Genomic DNA, 21,437 nt, shown 5'->3' with positions numbered 1-21,437 from the left:
TACCAAGTGTTTTGTAATCTGTTGCCTTAGCAACGCAGCTTAATTACCAGTAGCGTTGTGAGTGACAGGGACACAGGTAAAAGGAAAATAAATCCACCCCCCCTCCCCTCCCCTTGGCCTCAGGCACTTGGGTTTGGACCCTGATTGGCCAGTCCTGACTGTTATGGGTTTTTTAGTGGGCCGCTGCTGTCGGCCCTTTAGGTCCTGATAGGCTGGTCCTGCTCAAGAGGTAGGTGCGGCAAGGGGCTCAATCAGGAAGACGAAATCTAATGACAACCGACTGCATCATATCGTTCTGTGAGTTGGCGTCGTGTGGATTAAATGCATCTGTCCGTTCATTTTTTTTTTCTTCCTTGTTTTACATTTCACTTCCCTGAGTGAGCCCCCTGTATCTGGCCCAGAGAAGAGACAGTCAAAAGCAAGGCTTCTGCAGTGACCGTACCAGGCTTGGCTCACTGACATTAATAGATCTACACAAACGGAGTGAAAGAGACATAGAGAGAGAGGCAACAGTGAGAACGTGGGATATTTTCACAAGCCTCTAACTCAATATTTCCCTCGGGACCGCCGCGAGATAGATGTCAAACATACATCTGCTACTGTTAAGTCCTGTGGTAGGGAACTGTAGTTTTTTTAATATATATATATTTATATACATATATATATATTTATGTATTTCTGCTTTTTTTCTTTTTATGTTTGTAGTTCTGTGTGTGCTAGCTTGTGTGCTGAGTGCACAACTAGGGTTAGCTGAGGCCCCTGAGAGAGTGAAACAGCAGAGACCAGACCGAGAGGGATATGAGTGTGGAGGATGAGGCAGTGATGAGGGACATGTGGAGACAAATGGAGAGAGGAGAAGACATGACACAGCGACGAGAGGAAAAAAAAAAAGAGAGTGAGGGATGAAAAGGTGAAGAAGCGGAAGAATGAAGGGATAAGAGAAGAAAATATTGAGACAATAATTAAAAGGAAAAAGTTTTTTGGGAAGCTGACTTGCTGGTCAACTCACCTGTTGAGAGAAGAGCATGGAAACATCATGTGCTCTGGTGCTACATACTGACGCTAACATACCTTAAACTGCTACCACTGATATTAAATGAAAAAACATTATCTGAACCGTGACAAAAAGATTTTAAAGCAGCGCTAAAACTAAAAAGTCATCTAGAATTGGATGGAAATAAATACTACTAATTTACACAAAATATTGTAATATTGTAGCCTGGAAATGTTGAGAAAGTAAACCTTAGTTTCTTGCAGTTAATGTCTGCAAAAGAAAAAAAATACATATATATTTTACAGATAGTATATATATTTTTTTGTCTTCTGCTATTACATCTGCTATCAATCACTGGAAAGAATAATCTACAAGGGACACAGATTTTTCTGCTGCTGATGTTCTCATCACTGAATTGTTAAGTTGACCAACAGGCTGATCTCCCAAAAACTCTGCATATTTATTCAAAAAAATAACAACCAAAAAACAAAACAGCAACTGCCGTCATGTCTTCTCCTGCCCTGCGACGCCCACGGCCTTCTCAGCTAGCCGCGGCTTCTGCGCCCCTGAGGCATGTGTGTCAGTGTGTGCATGCTGTAGCGCCAGGAAAGGGTTGGCGGTGATGGTGCCTTGGCCCTGGCTCTGGGCGCCAGGCAGCAGGTTGTTGATGGGCAGCTGAGCGGAGGAGAGTGGGATGGAGGGAATCTGGCCGGAGGAGGAGAGGGACTGCAGCTGCTGGAGGTCCTGCTGATGCTGCATCAGATGGTAGAGCAGCACCTGCTGCTGCTCCTGGGGAGAGACGAGGAGAGGGAGCAAACATGCGGGGAAAGGGGAGGGGAGAGGAGGAAATTAATGAAGAGGGAGCAAAAAGAAAATGCAGGTGAAAGAAAGGAGGATAAAGTGAAGGTTTCAGACAAGAGAAGAAGGGAAAGATGAGGTAGAGGGGTGAAGAAGGAGTCAATGAACGTGTAAGAAGAATGACAACAATGTGGGAAAGGGAGGAGAGAAAAAAAAAGAGAAGAGTTAATATGCTTGGTGATTTAGGCCATTGTCCAAAGGAAAGTTGTAGCTCACTGTCTTTGTGTGTGTTTAACTGTGTGATAGTGGTGAAGGGCGGTGAGTAGCTGCAAGCCTGCCAGTGTGTGTGTGTCGTACCGCCGAAGGCTGTGAGGACAGCAGCTGATGTAGCTGATGATGCTGCAGGAGGAGTTTCTGCTGCTCAGACAGCAGGCCGAGCCGCGCAGCACTGACGAGACAAAACACAACTCGCAGTCAGACAAACACAATAAACACTCTGTCCTCGCACTGTCGTTCCTCAGCACAAAAACGTTTTAATACACCATCTCAAAACACTGGAGGTTTATACTGAGGGGACAGTCAGGAACTGCCGACTGCAGCAAAAATAATGGACTGACTCTGAAGCCAGGCACAGGTTTAAAGCTCCTTAAAATGTCTAGATTGCACTTTTGAAGAAAGCAAAAAAATGTCTGATTGCTAGGAATTCACACAACTAAACACACACAAAAACATTTCAGGGGCATGAAGGAAACAGAGCTACAGGTTGCTGTGATGTACCGACTTCTGTCTCACCTGTTCTTACTAGTTGCTGAGCTGCTACAATCCAACACGCAAGCAAAAGGAAACAAAAAGGAGAGGATCTGATCAAATTCACATTCAAACACACCTATAGACGAAGTTGCCAGACAAGTATGTTACCTGACATTTTGAATGAATTTGGTGTTTTCAGTACTTAAAAGTGACAAAGGGGCAGAAATCTCCAAAGTGGAGCACATTCGTTGACCTCAAATCCGCTGAGAGTGCTCTCACTTGATTTCATAATATTTATCCGACAGGAAATGTTTTTTTAGCCCGAAAAAGACATCAAACATGCTACTCAGTACCTGTTATTGACAGGCAGTGTGACGGCCGTCGCTGCTCCAGTAGTGTGTGTGTGCGGGCTGGCGGTGCCCGCCGGCGTCTGGATCACCCCGTTCAGGGCCCCGACGATCCCCCCCATGCCCAGCGCGCTCCCTGCACCGAGAGCGCCCATCAGTCCGGCCACTCCGCCCAGCCCGGCCGGGGTCGTCCCCACGGCGGCGACCCCGTTGAGCTGCGGCTGGGGTGGGCTCTGGGAGACGGAGGGAGGGGTGGAGAGAGAGGAGGTGGAGCCGCTGCTGCTGTGGCCGCCACATGACGCGCTGTCCTGAGAGAGAGACGCAGGAAAATGTTTAATGACCATTATTTCCTTTAAATGTACATTTAATGTAAACTATGTAAATTTTTACGTGTATTTAAGTTGTAAAATTGATTAGCTGATATAAATAACTTTAATTATATAGTTATTATAATAACAATTAATGAGTGTACCATCTTGTCTGTGTCTTACCTGAGCTGCAACAGGTAAAGATGAATCAGTGGCTCCCAACTGGCCTCCCTTCACATCTACAACACAAATTAAAGACAGGTTTAGATTCTCTCTGTGTCTATGTATGTATGCATTACGTTACATTAAAAATTAGTAATAAATATATGTTACAAGTTCAAAAAGGCCAGAATGAAATAATTAAATGTCTTGTTTTATAGGATATTCAGTTTTAAATGGTAATAAAACGCAGAATAGCAGCAAATCCTGACATTTAAATAAAGATATTGCCAGCTTCAACAGCAAATGACTCAAATTCACTATAATTCATTTATCCTGAGTCATTAGAATGTGTGTTTGTGTACCTGAGGAGGCCGTGGTGGGGGTGAAAGGCACTGATAGCTGAGCGCTGAGAAGTTGCAGTCTCTCTTTCTTCATGGTCAGAGTTTTAATCTGCTCTTCCAGCCTCCTGTTCTCCTCCTGCAGCTGGTGGAGAGACTTCAACATGCCCACCACTGACAGAGAGAGAGAGAGAGAGAGAAAACAGACAGATTTGATTGACTGATCAGAGTATATGAGTGTAATGTAGTCGCAGCAATTTCTGCTCTGAACATTCAGTAATTGCTTTGGTCTGAGTTTTTAATTTTTCACTCCCTGGTTTGGCAGAAAATTCCTTCAAATTGGCACCAATAAAAATAAAATGATCATCTGTCACAGTGCGAGATCAACACAGGCGTTTCCAACTTAAAGTAGCTTTACCTACATTATAGATGTAATCTGCAATGTGTTATACTGAAGAGATGGAGTGATCTTGAAGCAAGAGAGAACACAGATGCTCCGACTTTCTTAAAGGCCACTGCTTGCTTTAGGCAAAACCATGCAACTCTGCTCAGCCTCCACGCTGCTCTGCTCAAATACCCAGTGACTGATGACACAGAAATACTCCACGGGGAGGTCAAAGGTCAAGATCAGCTACAGAATACTGGCCTGGTGGAACTCAGTGAGGATGAGGATTTTCAGACACAGGAACTTAAAACTGAGTTGTCCAGGTGAAGGACAAGCTTTGTAACAGCTAGTCCGCCATCCCTTTTTCATTTTCACTATGTTTATCTCTGAAGGGATGTTCAGATAAGCAGATAATAAGAGATAATGTGAGAAAGCGACTGAAAAATAGGAGCTTAACTCTACAAAATAAAATTTTTCGCTGAACTTTGATACTTAAAGCATCAGAAGCGAAAGTCAGGTATCAAATCATCTTTAGAATTGAAAAACTTCATGACGTCCATCCCTGAGTGTGTGTGCGTGCATTTGCGTGGCATCTTTGGGTGTGTTTATATTGTGTGTGTCCTCTCACCGTCTCCCTGTGCTCCCTGCTGCAGCAGGAAGCTCTGCCCCTCGTTCCACTGCCTCTCCAGGAGCTGCTCTATGCTGGTGGCCACCGGGGGCAGCGTCTCCCCGCCGCCTCCCCCCGCCCCTAGCAACCCCAGCCCTGGCCCCGGCAACGACCCCGAGGAGTCATAGCGGATCTGCAGGCCACCAATGGGAGAGCTGAATAGAGGGAGAGAGAGAGAGAGAGAGAGAGAGAGAGAGAGAGGGAGAGAGAGTGAGAGAGAGAGAGAGCATGGATAGAAAAGGAGAGATAGAGAGGTCAATAGGGAGATTAATGACCCAACATAAACGTCAGACAAACATAGACACTGCTGGCTATAAAACTACATCAATTTGTTGTTACAGTGGCCTCTAATGAAAAGGGGCCAGGCTTTCTGTCTGTGTGTGTGAGTGAGAGAGAGAGAGAAAGAAGGACATGCAAGTGAGAGAGAGAGAGATGGAAAGAGGGAAGTGGACTGTCTTGATGCGATAAATCTTGGTGTGTGTGTGCTGAGACAATCTGTAGAGTGTGAAAGAGGGGAAATGAGAGATAGGAGGAGATGGTAGAAAGGACAGAGAGATGGGTGCATGATGTTGGGAAAAAGTTTTAAAAAAGTGGTGATGGCAACAGTTTCCCACTTTTGTAAGCACAAATGTAAATGCACTCTCCTTTTAAACGTCAATGTCACAGTATCGTCCAGAAAATGTGAACTCTGATTCAAAAACATATATGTCATTAAAACGCGCATGAAAGTGTGTTAAAATGTTTCAGTGGAAATCCTGCAGGTTTTTAAAATACCATGAAAATCTAACATGTTCTGTGTCACTGTGTTTTTCTATTAAAATACTGAAATTAAATCAGCCATTCTAACGTAAAATATGTTATGTATGAAATACAAAAAAAACATGAAAAATACAGGTGCAGTCTTTAAAAATAAATGCAAAAAAATTGATGAAAATGTAACCAACCTCATCAAGTGAAATTATCCATCCCACAAAGTAGTAGAAACAAACAAAAATGCATTTGTGTCATCAATATTCCCATCTCGAGAGATCCGTGCAAACATTCCCAAATGGAGATGATGCAGAAAATCATCAGGCTGACCATCCATGTGTGATTAAAACAAGGAAAAAAAAAAAAAAAAAAAAAAAAAAAATCCAACTGCAGTTGAAGGATGGTTACCACCTTCAAAAACACAAGTTATCGTTGGCTGAGAGAGCGAGAATTGCCTGTAGGGGTAGGAGCGAAAGGGAGAGTGTGTGTGTGTGAGGAGTGAGAGGAAGAGAGAGGAGACGAGGGGCCAGCGGAGGGAAAAGCAGAGAGAGAGGGGGATGGGTGAAGAGGGGAGGGGGGGTCAGTGAGGAATGTAAATGGGGAACGGAGGGAAGAGGGGGGGCGTGGGGGGCATCTGTGTGTGTGTGTGTGTGTGTGTGTGTGTGTACTCACCGCGGGGTGGTCTTGGGAGAAGCTCTTATGGAGAAGCCCTGAGCTCCGACGCTGCTGCTGCTGCTGCCGTCTCCCGCCTCCTGATCTACACACACACACACACACACACACACACACACACACACACACACACACAGAGAAATCGATTGGACACTTTAAGAGTGTGTCCACACTAAGCAGGATGAATTTGAAAACACTGTTTATATGTGACAACGATGTGGATCAGCATCAGGTAATTTTCATAAAAATCTGTCCGCGCTAAAAACCGTAAAAATCTCTTCTTCTACAAAATTGCACATCGCAGCAAACATCTGGTAAGAAGTGGGACAAACAGCACGTCCACACTGGTTAAACCTCCTGCTATGTGTGACAGCCTAGTTGTTCTCGTTTACTGACTTTTTTTTTTTTTGTTTCTGCTGTCAGGAAAAACAGAACATTTGAAGTCGTGGCTCGTATGAATTACCTGTTAATCAGGCGAACAGTGATGAGATGCTATGCAAATCAGCTTAATGACAACACCTGCGTTGTGTGATCGGCTACACTGAGATTCAAAACAACTGATAACAGCTGGTACAGGTGACGGGAAGTTCTTAACTTTACTGCCACACAACCTCCAAACCAGACTTATGTGATGATATTCAAAAAAAAAAAAGCTCTGTAGTCCATGTCCACACTAAAAAACACAGCCATCGTTTTCAGATTTATCCACTCAGCGGCTCGGTTTTTAAGGCGAAAATAACTTTGAGTGTAGATAGAAGGCTGTGACAAAAGAAAAACATGCATTTTCAAGTTTGAGACAGCGTAGTGTGGACGTACTGTAATACTTGCACAAACTCTGTCTCTCTTCCTTTGTATCTCTTTCACACACAAGCCTTCATTGAAACTGCTTGTGCGTCTCTCTCTCTCTCTCTCTACCTTGTGTCAGAGTCTCTCTCTCTACCTCCTCCTCCCTCTGGGCCCCTGGCCAGACGCTTCTTTTCATTTTCCTCAGTGAGAGTAATGAATCACACATGCACACACACGCAAACGCACACTTTTGCATTTACACACTCACACAAACTCCCCTCTACTTAAGACAGTCAATCCCAGCTTTTACCCCCACCAGGTCACCACTCTAGTCCCTCGCTCGCCTTCTTTTTCAAGTCCCTTTCCCTTCGTAACCCTTTCCGTCCTGGCACCTCCCTCCAGACACTCAAAAGCAAAGAGAGGCGGCTGCCAAAGTAAACAGGCTACATGCATACAAACACACGTACACCTTGCACGTTTGTGCTCACATGACCCTTACTAGCAAAAAAAACACAAAAAAAACCAACTTCACGCTTGAGTTGCTGTACACATGCTGTTAATAACACAATGGCGAGGATATATCCATGTTTATTAGGGTTCTATAATGATTATTTTCAGTATTGGTGAGAGAATATATATCTGCAGCTATTTTAATAATCCATTAATCGTTTCAGTCGCTCTGTAAGCAAACATGTCAAACATTCTCTGGTTCCAGCTTCTCAAATGTGAGAATTTGCTGCCTTTCCTTGTTTTATATAATTTTGTGAACTGAATATGTTTGGGTTTAAGACTGCTGGCTGGATGTTTGGAAATGTTGTTCTAGGCTGTGAGAAATTTTCACTATTTTCTGACACAGAAAAAACAATCAATTAACAATCAAGAAAATATCTGGCAGATTAACCTATAATGAAAATAATCAGTAGTTGCAGCCATATTATTGATGAAACTGTCATTTTTGAAAAAAAAACCTAATTATATTCAGCTTAAAGTGATATGAAACACAGAAAAGCAGAAACTCCTCAGGTTTGAAATGCTGGAGTTATCAAATGTGTGGCATTTGGGCCTAATAAATGCCTGATGAATGACACTGATTATAAAAAAAAAATCAAATATCAAATATTCAATGAATATGTTAATTTCAGCACTGATGTTCACAGTACAATAAAAAAATCTATCTAGTGATTAAATCTAATATTTCCTTAATAAAGTGAAAAAGTAGTAACCACAGTGTGACAATTTGTTTCCAAAGCCACAAAGTTTTTTCTTCCAAGAATGACACAAAAATGGATTTTTATCTTCTAACGCAGAACCGTCCAAATCTCACACAGACACACAACCACACAACCACACACACACACACACACACACACACACACAGCTCTGTGGCTCCCTGTCATTCAAGCTGATTAGTGAGTTGACCTGCGGGTCAGAGTGGATCTGGCTCTGATGACTGCTGACCGGCAGCAGGAACTACCTACCTTCCTCCTCCGCGCTCTTAACTCTCTCCTGCTCTCTCCCTTCTTTTCTCTTGCCTCTCCTCTTCCACGTTCAACCAGATGTCTTGGATCAGGAAGTGGCTACTCTGATTACTAACGCCACCTCTTTCTCCCTCATCGGCTCCTCTGCACCGGACAGACAACAAACCACCTCTTCCTCTAACTTTCTTCTGCTCCTCTTTCACATCGCTACCTCAAGAAGACAGCTGTATGTTTTACATGGACATTTGAAGTGTGTGAACTGTATATACAATGTGTGCGTTCATTTGATTGTGTGTGTGTGAGAGAGAGAGAGAGAGAGAGAGGGTGACCGATCAAGGCGTGTAACTGGAGCTGAGTGGGAGGAGCTTGAAAATATCACGAGGGCTGACCTTTGACCTCTCTATGGGACCATGGGGGCGTGACCTATCCATTATCTCCCTCTCTTTCTCTCTCTCTCTCTCTCTCTCTCACACACACACACACACATACTTTTGTCACATGCGCGTGCACACACACACACACACACACACACACGTTCCCGTACCTGCTGGTGAGGCCTCTGACTGGGCAATGAGTGCCGCCATGGCTGAGTTGGGGTTCAGCCTGTTGCCAAACATGTGGGAGGGAGCCAGGTTGAAGACGGACCCTGGCAGACCGCTCACCTGGAGACAAGAGGCACAGATACACGCAGGAATGAGTCACAAGAAGCTTTGCTTCACACTGAGCTTACAATTAATTATATTCACTTAGCACTGTGTTCAAAAAATAAGTTTTTAGCTCCTTTAAAATCAACATAATGTGCTGCCTCACATGACCAACTGCTTCTATAAAACAGAGGTGTATTAAAAAAAAATAAAAATAAAAACCCACAAAAAACCTTTTATTTAATCAAACATAATTTTAGGGCTATAAATTATTGTAGGATAATTTTATGATTCAGTGTTTTCATTGTTGATTTATCTGATGATTTTTTGAAATGAGTTAATTGTTCAGTCTATAAAATGTCACAAAATAGTGAAAGACAGTGAATAGTGAAAGATACCATAACACACACACACGCACATATATATATACACACACACACACACACACACACACACATACACACACACACACACATATATATAAAATTTTTGAATTAAACAGTTTTTTTAAAGTCTCACATTTCAGAACCAAGAATTGGGTAGAAATTAGGTTTTTGTGTTTAACCTGATGTCAATTATGTCATCAGGTCATTATTAACATTTATTACAATTGTTGATTAATGTCTTTTTTAAATTAATTTAAATTAAAAAAACAAAACAAACAAAAAAAAACTCCTCCAAGATATTTACTCCTTGAAAAGTATCAGCTGTGAGTAACTTTGGTCTCTATGGTAACATCATCTATAGTTACATATATAATGAGTCTGGATCCAAAGCTGACAATCACTCTGATCAACTCAGGTTTGGGCTTTAAGTCACAAAACATCTACATATAATTTCATGCTAATAACAAAAATACCTGAATGTGAATTTTACAGCACTAAACTATCATTCTCATTTACAAAAAGAAACCAAACAAACAAGAAAGAACCCCCCCCAATAATAGTATATTATGAAGCCACAGCTCATTATTCTTTTACACACACACATACACATGGGGCCCAAAGTGCCTCGGCACCCCAACAGTACGCTGACATGCTGACAAAGTGTTTCTGATGCATAGAGTTTAATCCAATTAAGGCATTTCCCAAATAAGGACCGTGGAGTGAAGGGTGGGGCAGGGTGAGAGGGAGGAGAGCGTCAGGAAGGGAATCAGGTCTAACTAAAGCAACAAAATGGCTGACTGTTTTGGTCGCTTCAGACTAAAAGAAAAGGCTACAGCCAAAGCATGTGACGCCGCAGAAATTGATTGAAGTCGTTGGAAGTAGCTCTTTCACTATTTGTTTGGAAGTTTCAGGAGTTTTGGAATATGTGGCCGGGCTGAAATGACTCAAGAGATATTTATTTTAAAAGTTATAAACAGAAAGTATCTACTTGGTGTCGAACCGCAATCTCTAATTAACTGATGGGTTTAGATGCATTTAAAAGTTCAACAGCCTGGTTTCTTACACTTCATGTGTTTGACTGAGCAGAGTTGTGATCAGGAGGATGAGCAGAAAAACAGAATATATGTATTAATATTGAATATTCAAGAAACAAAGCTTCAGTGGGTAAATATAAATCCTGCATTTGTGGAGCTTAGCCTGCCTATCTGTCCCATCTATTGCTTGTGGAGTCATTCCTATCCATTTTGCTCAAATTTAGGGTGCGCTCCGGGGAAAAAAAAAAAAAAAAAAAAAATCCGTAATCTCCTATTACAAATTCATGGAAGTCTAAAATAACATAAATCTGGAAAACATCCTGGAAAATCCCATCCCTGTTAAATGTTAAATTCAAAGAAGGAACCTGTACCCTCTGTCCATTTTTTCCCCTCACTGAAATGACTTCAGATTCTTTCTAGACCACCCCCCCCCCCCACCCCTACACTCCTCCTCCTCCTCCTCCTCCTCCTCCTCCTCTTTCCCCTCGGTGCCATAATCCTGCCCCCTTTCCCATCAACATTCATTTTTCATTTACATTCATTTTTCATTCAAAGTCTCTCTCGCACTCCCTTTCTCTGTCCTGGGCTGATAGCCAATAACAGTAGGCCGAGAGTCTGCTAGCGGACTGAAATAGCAAATGGTCTCTGTCACTCTCACACACACACACACACACACACACACACACACACACACACACACACACACACACACACACTGAGGGAAGACTGTTGTTGGCATCCTCCTATAGTTGCGTAATTTCTGCAGACTCCATTCGGAATATGCGTGTGTGTGTGTGTGTTTCCCAGAGGCGTACATCACACTTTACAAACTAACACACACGTTTTTAACAATCTGGAGTGACAAGATGAAGGAAAAAAAAAAAACAAACTCTATTTAAGTCTTGCTTTCTGCTGCACTCTTTCTGTTCCAAACTGCTCTATACATGCTGCAAACAGGCGTGATATCCTATGCTTCCCGAGGCCTCCTGTCCTGTATAATATGTGCTGAACAGAGAGGAACTGGCCGAGATGAAGGCCAGGCCAGTGAATTCAAGGCATGAGTGCAACCCCACACACACGCATGCACACACACACACACACACTTGCCCCGACCCCCTCCTACCCTCCATCTATCCCTCCATCCCTACTGTGGTGCTTGTCAGATGTCATTACATCACAGGACAACGGAGGGAGAAAGAGAAATGGATGGGGACAGAGAGAAGGAAGGTCGAGGGTGAGAGAAAGTGTGTATATGTGAAAGACAGAGAGAGAGAGAGAGAGAGAGAGAGAGAGAGAGAGAGAGAGAGAGAGAGAGAGAGAGAGAGAGAGGGAGGTGGTGAAGTGGACACGGGAGAAAAATGGCGTTGGGTGGACAGAGACAGAGCGTGGTCTTTGGGGAGGAGTTTTTGAAAGAACGGACACTGGGGTCAGCGATTGAAGATGAGTTTTCTTTTTTTTTTCTTTTTAGGAGACATCGCCGGTGATTACTGGAGGGGGTTGTGCTGATCAAGTTAAAGTCAACGTCCTCATTTCTGAATATAAGCATATTAAAGCCAAAAAACTATTACGCTTTTAAGAAAAGCACTAAATTTTCATTTTTAAGCCTGAAATTAAACATAATTCATTTTGATCTAAATAAAGGTGATAAACTGTTGCTTCTACATCCAAGATTTACATGAGAATCAGTTTTAAAAAAATGATATAAAACATTATTTTCTGTCTGTAAACATTTCCAAACTTCCAAGTATGCAGCCTGGATTCTGGACCCACTTTCTGAGTTGATGTATAGTAAATTTATTTCCCTTTCCCCGTTTTCCACATTGTGGGACAGGATGAGCGTTGTAACCGTGAGTGTGTATTAAAATTATTTGTAGCCTTGGTGGTTTTTTTAACCAGAATGTCATTATTTTTGGACATTGAATTTCGACTCTTTTCTACTCTTTTTCCAGCGCGTTACCGTTCTGATCACATCACCGCACATTCCGGTACATTTGTCGTATGAAAAATGCATCACTTAATATTATAATAATACAGACTGTGTTCATTAAGGTCACTGGTTATTGAATCAGGCTGGAAAATCAGATGCTTCAATGAAATGTTCTGAGTCAAAAGATAAAAAAGACTTTTTTTGTGCTCTGAATAAACCTGAAAGACTCGCTACAGGTGCACCGTGCCATCAGCTATACAATAACTCGCTGAGAAAACACAATTCACACAAGGTCAGGACACACACGTTTCCCACATAATTAGCGTGCAGTGGATTAATAATAGTGATGAGAGATTTGGTGCGGAAGATGTTTAATTAGTGTGCTGTGCTTTATTTGTGTTCCCACAGTTTATCTGCACTTCAGCTCAAAAAAATGCCAGAGATGTGGGTGAATTGACGGATGTACGAGGGTGCTGGATGGAAGAGTGTGTGTGTGTATGTGTGTGTGCGTGAGAGAAAGAAAGACTCCAAGTCTCACAAACAGCATGTATGTTAATTTAAGAGTTTTTAAGCACAGGTTGTACGTTTGGACTCACGTGTGTGGAGGCTGTGCTGGTTAGCGGTGCGGTGGCAGTGAATGGAGAGGGAGGGGCTAGGGAAGGTGTGGGCTGCTGTTGCTGTGACAACTCAGAGCTGACTCCACCCACGGCGACAGCCCCCGTCCCCGACGATGACCCATCGGCACCAGAGAAAACACCTGTGGACAGTCGGAGTTAAAAGACGTTAATCGTCGATCGTCCTCACATTACAATTAAATAAATATCATGAAACGGTGATTTCACAGGAATATGGATCAACAGTTGATGCTGTAGTGAAATATAGAGGTCATCAAAATTTCAAGCTGCTCAATATTTTATCTACACACTCTAAAGTTGTAGACACTGAAATGTGTCTTATTATCTTGGGATTCTTGAAAAACCTCTTCATGCTTTTTTTTTTTTTGTAAAAATCTAAGAAAGCATTTGTTGCCCTTCAAAAACCTTGTCATATAAAAATTTAATTTAACACATTTTAATTGGACGATGACAACCTGTCATTTAAAATGTACGCAGCCACAGTGATACAGGTTCTTAGGTCTTTTCATAAATAACAAAAATGTTATAATTTGAGAAATCAAAAACAGCTTATTTGCTACATTAGAACATGACTTCTGTACAAAGATGAAGGATCGTCTAAAATGAGGTTTTACTCATGCAGCAGATCTGTTGACTTTAACAATTTAGTGCATGATTAATATAAATCAACAAATGTGATGCATGGTTGAGTACGTTGGCCTGCCTGTAAGCAGTCATGTTATTTGATTTCTTTATGATCATAAAAACTCCATTATGATAAACGTGCAGAAACACACACACACACACACACACACTGAACTAGTGACCCAAAGTGGCAAAAATCTGATGCCACAAATCACAAATTTCTTCGTCATATTAAAAATGATGAAGATTATTTTACACAATATAAGCTATTTTTTTTAAACCACCAACACATACATATTGCTCCATTTTCACACACCCATACTCCGTTCTCTTATCTCTTTGCCCTCTCTCTCCATCTCTCCCCCTCCCTCCCTTCACACACCCCCGTGCTCGCCCACTAACCAGGGATAAGCCCTGCCCCTGCCCCCCTTTGACCCCAGCAGAGGAGGGGGTGGGGGGTGGGGGTGGTGTGGGGGGGGGGGAGAGGGCCCCTCAGCCCCACAAAAGCCTGAATGGCTCAGGGCAGCACACATTCACTGGGGGAACAAGAGATCTTTGTGCCAGGAGGGGAGGGGGTGGAGGGAGGGAGAGGGGGAGCGAGGGAGAAAGAGAGAGAGAGATAGGAACACTCCATGGGCCTACCTACTATTTATAACGCTTTGTAATATGCACCAGAAAAATTGATACCCAAAGCAGGGCTGCCGTCGCTCGGAGGGCATGAGCTCCTGCAAGACTTTTAGCAGCTGGATTAGAGGCCAAACCAACAGTTTATCAGTTTCGCTCGCGTCACTGTTGAAATGGTTTAAACACAAAGGGATGGTGCCAAACGCTGCTAGCAACAGGAAAAACACACATTATATATTAGCTTTATCATATAAAAATAAAGAAGTTAATTAACACATCTCTGAACTAAATGTCAGTTAGAAATCATAGTGTGCCTTACTATTTTAATGCTCTGTAAGTCAAGGTTTAATAAATCATTTTTGAAAAAATGAAATCTTATGTTTACATTAGTTTTTTCTGACTTTTTCAAAAGTAAACAAGTTTTCAGATTTCTTTATGCAAGCTGAAAATCAAAGTTAAAATGCATTCAATAAACAATGTATTACCTGGTTATACTTTCTCACAGCAAAGTCTAACTGCATTATATTTACCACTCATTTATTTTAAATATTGTCATTTTTTTAAAAGGTGAAAACCTTTCAGCTCCAAATTTGGTGATTTTCAGGTTTTAACTGAAAAGCTCCAGCATGAGCTGTAAAAAAATCTCTTTCCCTTGCATTAATAAAACTTTCTAAACAAATTAAACTAAAAAAATGTGTATTAGTCTTATTAACAACAAGGCTGTTTTTCTTGGATCCAGGAGAGTTGTTATATATGATGTATTTTTCTCATTAAATTACTGCAAACTCTGTCAAGAACAATTTCAAAATGTATCAAGAATGTATTATTTAAACAAACTGATTATAATCCCATTGCAGCTCTTGATGGGAATTAAAACTTGCTCTAAGAACATAGAAGACAAAGAATAAACTCACATCTTCACACACACACAGCTCTAACACAAGCTTGGGCTTGTAAAAACTTACAACCTATCTGTGTGATCAATAACGTTTAGCCCCTGAAGCACAACTGCCTCCGTCGGCCAACCTCCCTGTTCCTTTTCCTTTCCTGCTCGGTACGTCTGTAAGCTGCAAAAATATCCACCTTGATTAGTTCAAGCTGGTATTATCTCAATAGGAAATCTATGTTGTCTGTTTATGGAGGGTTAAGTCCAATCTAAAACAAAGTCAATGGCATCATATTTTGCTATTTAACAGCTGAATCTACATTTTGAATCTCACTTTTAAAGTAAATGTCCTTATAAATATCTTTGAAATGATAAATTCAGGGGCCCTATAGCTTGTTTTTTAAAAAAACTGCAGACAGTCATTTAATCATGGTTTAAACATGGAATGTAGAGACAAACACTGAATACCACATGGCAACAGGGAGACATTTGTTATTCTGAGAATTTTCTACCACCAAAGATAAACAGAAATGTATTTAAACATCACGGCAATGTGTAGAGGGAGCAGAGCTACATCCAGGACACTGAATCTAAGTGTGTGTGTGTGTGTGTGTGTGTGCGTGCGCGCGCTTGTCTGTATACGGACATCACAAAATGTATGTGGGTTTGCAACAGACTGATAAAGCCAAGTCAGTTGAAGAGGCAGTAACAGTTTACACCAGCAACTAAATTCAAAAGTGACAGCAGTTATGAGCAGAGTGACCTGAAACCAAACACATTCAGGTTTCAAACTGAGAGGCGACAGAGCTAAATTCTACTAAAAACACTTTATTTTTACTGTACACTGTATCAGCAGTCGATAGTTTATTGTACAGAGAAAACACATAATTCTAACGTGCAGGAAAGAGACGTCACCAAACTGTTTGCTTCCGATTCTCAGATGTGTTTTGTTTGTTAGGTTTTCTGCATAATGTGTTTATGTGTCTTGTTTTTCTTTAGCTTCAATTGCATGAATTGCTTTTCTTCACTGTTTAGATTCACCAAAAGTATTTTAAGCGCCATCAGCCACAGTCTGCACACTTGTTAAATACACACACACTGCAATCACTTAAGAGGAAAAAAAAACATCCACAATGGACAGAAAAAAAAGGTCTGATTTAAAAAAAAAAAATAAATAAATAAATTTGAAATTGTTAAGTAAAATTTCAAAGGGTCTCAAAATATTTCTATTCATGAATTTCCCAAATTCAGAATGCAGAAATGTATTTTACTGGCACAAGAAAATGTGTTTTATCTACAAACTAATAAGCAAGAAAGGAGGAACTTGACAACACAGATTTTATATTTTACAAGTAAGACTTAATTTAGTATATGAATAAATTCCTGCTCACTGAACATTTCCCTGATTTTTATAACTTCCCCTCTTCCCACGTTTTTTGAGGAAGTGAAGCCAGACTGCTAATAATTATGAAAGCAAAAGAGGAAAAAAAACATACAGCTCAATAAATCTAAAAATGAAAAATAAGCACATAAATATACAATAATGAACATTTTTTCCCTATTTTCTCACACTTTAACACACACACACACACACACACACACACACACACACACACACACACACACACTCCTCCTGAATTAATTCATGTTCACCCAACATCTTTCCTCCCCCACACAGCAAACCCACTGCGCTCTACTAGCTCGTCCGTCCCATCAGTGACCCCCCTGCCGTCAAACATTAACCTAGCCAAAATCTAACCCCCTGCCTCTCCCCACCCACCAACACATATCTATCAAGCTAACTATCTATCCATCAGCACGGTGGAGTCAGGAGACAGGGTGGGAGGGGGGGGAGGGAGAGGGGAGGAGGGGGTGGTGGTGGTGGTGGATAAACGGCAAGATCCTCCCCATTACTGCCCTGCATTAACCCTCAGCTAAATATTTACAGTAGGAAGAAGAACACATGATTCTCACACACGTATAATGCACAGCCATACATTTTTTCCCCTATCTTCTTTCACCAGCTGTGGTCAGAAATGCCGTCACTGCTGTAGGGTAAAGCGCGAGCACCAAAAACTGAAATGGACGTGGAATCACAAACAAAATTATCCTCAACCACCAGTGCTGCAAAAAATTATATTCAGAAGGCAAACAATCAGTCCTCAGGTCTGACTCGCTTACTCCAACTCACTCGAAGCTTCTGACTTATAAAGTATTTATTGACACAACTTTGAAAGCTTAACTAAATATCAATATTTAAGGAAAAACATAAACATAACTACTACATAGCTTGTAGTAGTAGAACACCTGGCAATGAATTTGACAATTTCAAGGTGAAAGACAGCCAAATGTCTAATTGTTGTATTTCATGTTTAATATGATGTAATATGATTCCTCTTGCTGATAAATATATATTATCAATTTGTAATGTAATAATAGATATTAGTAGATAATATTGCTCAATTAACCCCATTTAAAAAGGCTGATGGTAAATATATGAGGTGGCTGAGATAAAGCTGTAATACCACTAAAAAAAACTACAAAATCCTCATCAATCACGTGAGCAAAGACTACATTACCCATAACAATGATTATTACTACTCACAACTCACAATATGCACAAGACAAAAAAATACAATACAATAGTAGTGTTTAGGGCTGCAACTAAGAATTATTTTCAGAGATCAATAATCTGTCATTTATTTTCTCTATTAATTGTTTAATCCATTAAAAATTGGAAAAATTTACAATTTAGGTAGTCTAAGGTGACGTCATCAAACGTCTTGTTTTGTCCAACCGACACTCAAAAGCCTAAAAGATATTCAGCTGTCAATCACATAAGACAAAGAAAAGCAGCAAATCCTCACAACTGAGAAGCACATTATTTAAACAATTAGTTCATTATCAAAACAGCTGAAGGTTATTTTCTGTCAGACGAATAATCGATAAATGGACTAATCGTTTCAACTCTAGCACTTACACCCTTTCTTAGCAACCACGTCATTTTTTCTACATTATGCCGAAGACAAAAAACACTCGGTTACTACTGATGAATGTTTTCTAGGGATCATCCGGTCAATATGATGTTGAATGGTACTTTCACGTATTCACTACAAATGCTGAAGGTTCTAGACAAAGTGTCCCAATTAAAACATAATTCAACAGGACGTTATGAATAACTCTGAAATTATTAGTGTTAAAAATATATTAATATTTTAGAAATGGGAGTCATCAAAAATCAATAACAGCCTAAGCAAAAGACAAAGAGACACAAGGATCCTTTATGAGCTTCATGTAAAAACATTTAAAAAGGACCAAAACTGTGATCAGTATCTGATCAGCTGATCCTAATGAACACTGATGGATATTGGCCTGATCAGAGTATCTTTAACGTTTTTATCATTTGCATTTGGTTTTGAGAACCATGCAAACATAATGCTTACACACATGCCTGCGTTTGAGCCTATGCAAACACGCTTAAACGTCAGCCGCATAAAGCATCAACAGGTGAGGAGAGGATCTGAGGAATGAGCAGAATGCAGGTAAGAGAGAGCGGCTGAGAGGCAACAGGGAGAAACAAAAGGGTGGTAATTCTGGAAGAAAGGGGAGATGTGGGATGTGTGGGTTGTACGGAGCCATTTCCATCAGCAGAAGGGAACTCCAAAGCATAAAGACAGTTGCCAAGCAACTGAACACGATGAAAAAAAAAAAAACAAAAAAAACATACAGACCACTTCCACGTGTGTGAGCAAATAACACACAGATCCGCACTCTGACATGTGCACGCACGCACGCACACGCGCACACACACGCACACACACACACGCGCACACACACACACACACACAAGGAGCCAATTACAAAGGTGTGTAAAATCCTTGCCATTTGTGATTGGTAATGTTAATATCTTTTTGTTCAGTGGCAATACAGACATTTCTGTTTAATTCTTCAGCATTGAGCGACAAAGGGAGTTGGACGTGAAGACAATGTAGCGATGACAACACACGTTTCCCTTTTGATTGTTTTAATAGAAAGGTGAGCACACTCTTTGTCTCACACGACATAAATGGCAGATAAATCTTGAACTAAATCAGCCCATTTGTCACTCTACCTGCCGACAACCATTTCCTACTTTCTGGCTGCAGTAAAATTGTACCAGTATTTAACTGGTGACTGAAGATAATTTCCTAAATGCAGCTGACACTGACAGACGGACTCACTGGGGGACCTGAACTCCTATAGAATTATTTTATTTAATGTGCTCTTTCCAGAAAACACGACGGCCGATCTGACTTCTGATTAGCTACAGAAACATGGCTGTGTTTTGTGTATGTTTAGTTTCTGTGTTCTCCTCACCTGGCCCAGTGGTTGTGGAGCCGCTGTTGCTTTGCAGACTCCCATTCCTGAGGAGTGACGGGGACTTCTGAATCCCGCCGCCGACACCCATGACCCCCAGCCCCCTCTCTCCTCCTACTCCCACTCCTAATCCACTGCTGGAGACTAAGCCCGGCCGGCCTGAGAGCGTCGAGGATGAAGAGGAGGAAGGGGAGGCGGTGGAGGAGGAGGAGGTGTTGGCCGTGGAGGACGTGGGGAGAGTCAGGGAGGGCGCTGGCTCTGAAGGTTTCACATCCGTGGTGAAGCAAGGTCCGAATCTGTTTCGCCAGTTGCCCTTCTTTTTCTTCTTTACCCCATCTTCCCCTCCTCCTGCGGCTGCTGCTCCGATCCCCGGTCCTGAGCTGGAGGGCTGGGGCCGTTTGTAGCCAGCGGACACACCGAGGCTTGTCGTCTCGCTGGCTGTGAGACTGTGGGAATTCTCATACAGCTTCCCGCCCACTGCAATAACAAGAAAGCAGAACAAAATATATTTAAGCATAAAGTCTGTGGTTTTTTTGGTGTTTTGTCGGCCTTAAAGCCATCATAGAAGCAAGTAAAGGAGCAGCTTGCGACATGTAAGTTCTTTAGAAAAATTAGGGCTTCTGCAACAGTTACTTTCATTATCTGCATAATCCCAATTTACCAACCATAAATTCACATATTTCAATTGTTCCTTTTGTCAGAGTGACGATACTATTAAACCCAAAGATATTCAGTTTACTAACACAGAGGACCAAGAAAACAGAAATAATCACATTTCAGAAAGTAGAACCAGAAACTTTTTGGCACAGTTACTTAAAAAGGACTAAAATGTTATTAATTTCCTGCCGCTCGACTATTCAATTTGTTGATTAATCATTTTGGCTCTCTTGTAAATGTCAGGTAATTACTTACGATAAAAGAAATACACAACTGCTAACTTGTTGACATTCTTTTCGCACAATCATGAGAAAACTCTTCTTTTAAGTGTGGGATGTCTACAAGACTTCGACTAAAAAAAGGCGATTGATTGAGAAGTTCCTGATTTTTGGTCCTCAAAATGGCTTGAGCTCCGAAAACACTACACTTCCCATAATGCAACTTTAAAATGTTGTTATAAACCCTCACTGCCCCATAAATGCCCACATCTTTCAAACTCCTCAAATGCAGTTCGTAACGCAGACGTTCTTTTAGAAATTTGTAGTCCTTGAACGCAGCCCAAAATTACTTGAGTGGTACTTGGGTAATTCCTCAGAGCCACAGAGGACTATACAACTGTTTTTACAGGTTGTGCTGTTCTCCATATGACTTACTTTTAACATTTTACCACTCTGCCTTTTATGTGCAAAACCTCTTCTTGTCTGAGTATTATATATGACAAATATTGCAATAATCACAAATGTGACAGTCACAAAAAAAAAAGATTGAACACATAACAAAATATATGAATAAAGTTATAAATGATAAATGTCTGTCACCTGCCGTAGTGGACACAAGAGAACCAAACAGTGTTGCAGTTCCTTCTGAGGCTCCGCCCTCCGAGCTCGGCTTCACCAGGCTGCTGAAAGACGGCGGGGAGGAGAAGGTAGTCCCGCCCCCGGGACGCAACGACGAGTCGGAGAAACTTAGAAAATCTGAGGACGAAGGAGCAGAGGGCGTCTTGCTGGCACTTGTCAACAGCAGGCCTGGGAAAGAAGAGAAGACAGAGATGAGAAGAAAAGACGGAAGCAAAGAGGAGATGACGAAACGAGAGAGGATGAAAGAGGAAGACAGAGAGAGAGAGAAAGAGAGGAGGAGGAGAGAAACAATACAGAAGAAACAGACATTAAAGCTGCAAAAGTTTCCATGCTGCTCTCCTTTCCGTCATCATGGGAGCAGCAGGAACAAGA

The 21,437-nt window shown here is 41.5% G+C and overlaps 1 protein-coding gene across 5 annotated transcripts in view; it reads right to left on the bottom strand.

Moving 5' to 3' along the window:
• Positions 1 to 296: 296 nt before the first annotated feature.
• mllt10 (MLLT10 histone lysine methyltransferase DOT1L cofactor) overlaps positions 297 to 21,437 on the bottom strand; it is a 45,808-nt gene continuing 24,667 nt past the window's right edge. For 2 of the 5 annotated variants that reach the window (XM_044339485.1, XM_044339488.1), the window contains 12 exons: positions 21,027 to 21,233; positions 19,552 to 20,028; positions 13,023 to 13,183; positions 8,980 to 9,097; positions 6,172 to 6,256; positions 4,711 to 4,904; positions 3,722 to 3,871; positions 3,381 to 3,436; positions 2,896 to 3,197; positions 2,585 to 2,608; positions 2,150 to 2,240; positions 297 to 1,783 (listed from right to left, as the gene is read on the bottom strand). In XM_044339485.1, the coding sequence (XP_044195420.1) occupies positions 1,499 to 1,783; positions 2,150 to 2,240; positions 2,585 to 2,608; positions 2,896 to 3,197; positions 3,381 to 3,436; positions 3,722 to 3,871; positions 4,711 to 4,904; positions 6,172 to 6,256; positions 8,980 to 9,097; positions 13,023 to 13,183; positions 19,552 to 20,028; positions 21,027 to 21,233 (2,150 nt within the window). In that variant the 3' untranslated portion in view covers positions 297 to 1,498. The remainder of the gene's footprint in view (positions 1,784 to 2,149; positions 2,241 to 2,584; positions 2,609 to 2,895; positions 3,198 to 3,380; positions 3,437 to 3,721; positions 3,872 to 4,710; positions 4,905 to 6,171; positions 6,257 to 8,979; positions 9,098 to 13,022; positions 13,184 to 19,551; positions 20,029 to 21,026; positions 21,234 to 21,437) is intronic. The other 3 variants (XM_044339486.1, XM_044339487.1, XM_044339489.1) reach the window with 3 other exon arrangements.

Source organism: Thunnus albacares, chromosome 21 (genome assembly GCF_914725855.1).
Source record: "Thunnus albacares chromosome 21, fThuAlb1.1, whole genome shotgun sequence".
Classification (NCBI taxonomy): domain Eukaryota; kingdom Metazoa; phylum Chordata; class Actinopteri; order Scombriformes; family Scombridae; genus Thunnus; species Thunnus albacares.
Note: the sequence above shows the minus strand (reverse complement) of the source record. Positions and strands in the feature narration are given on the sequence as shown.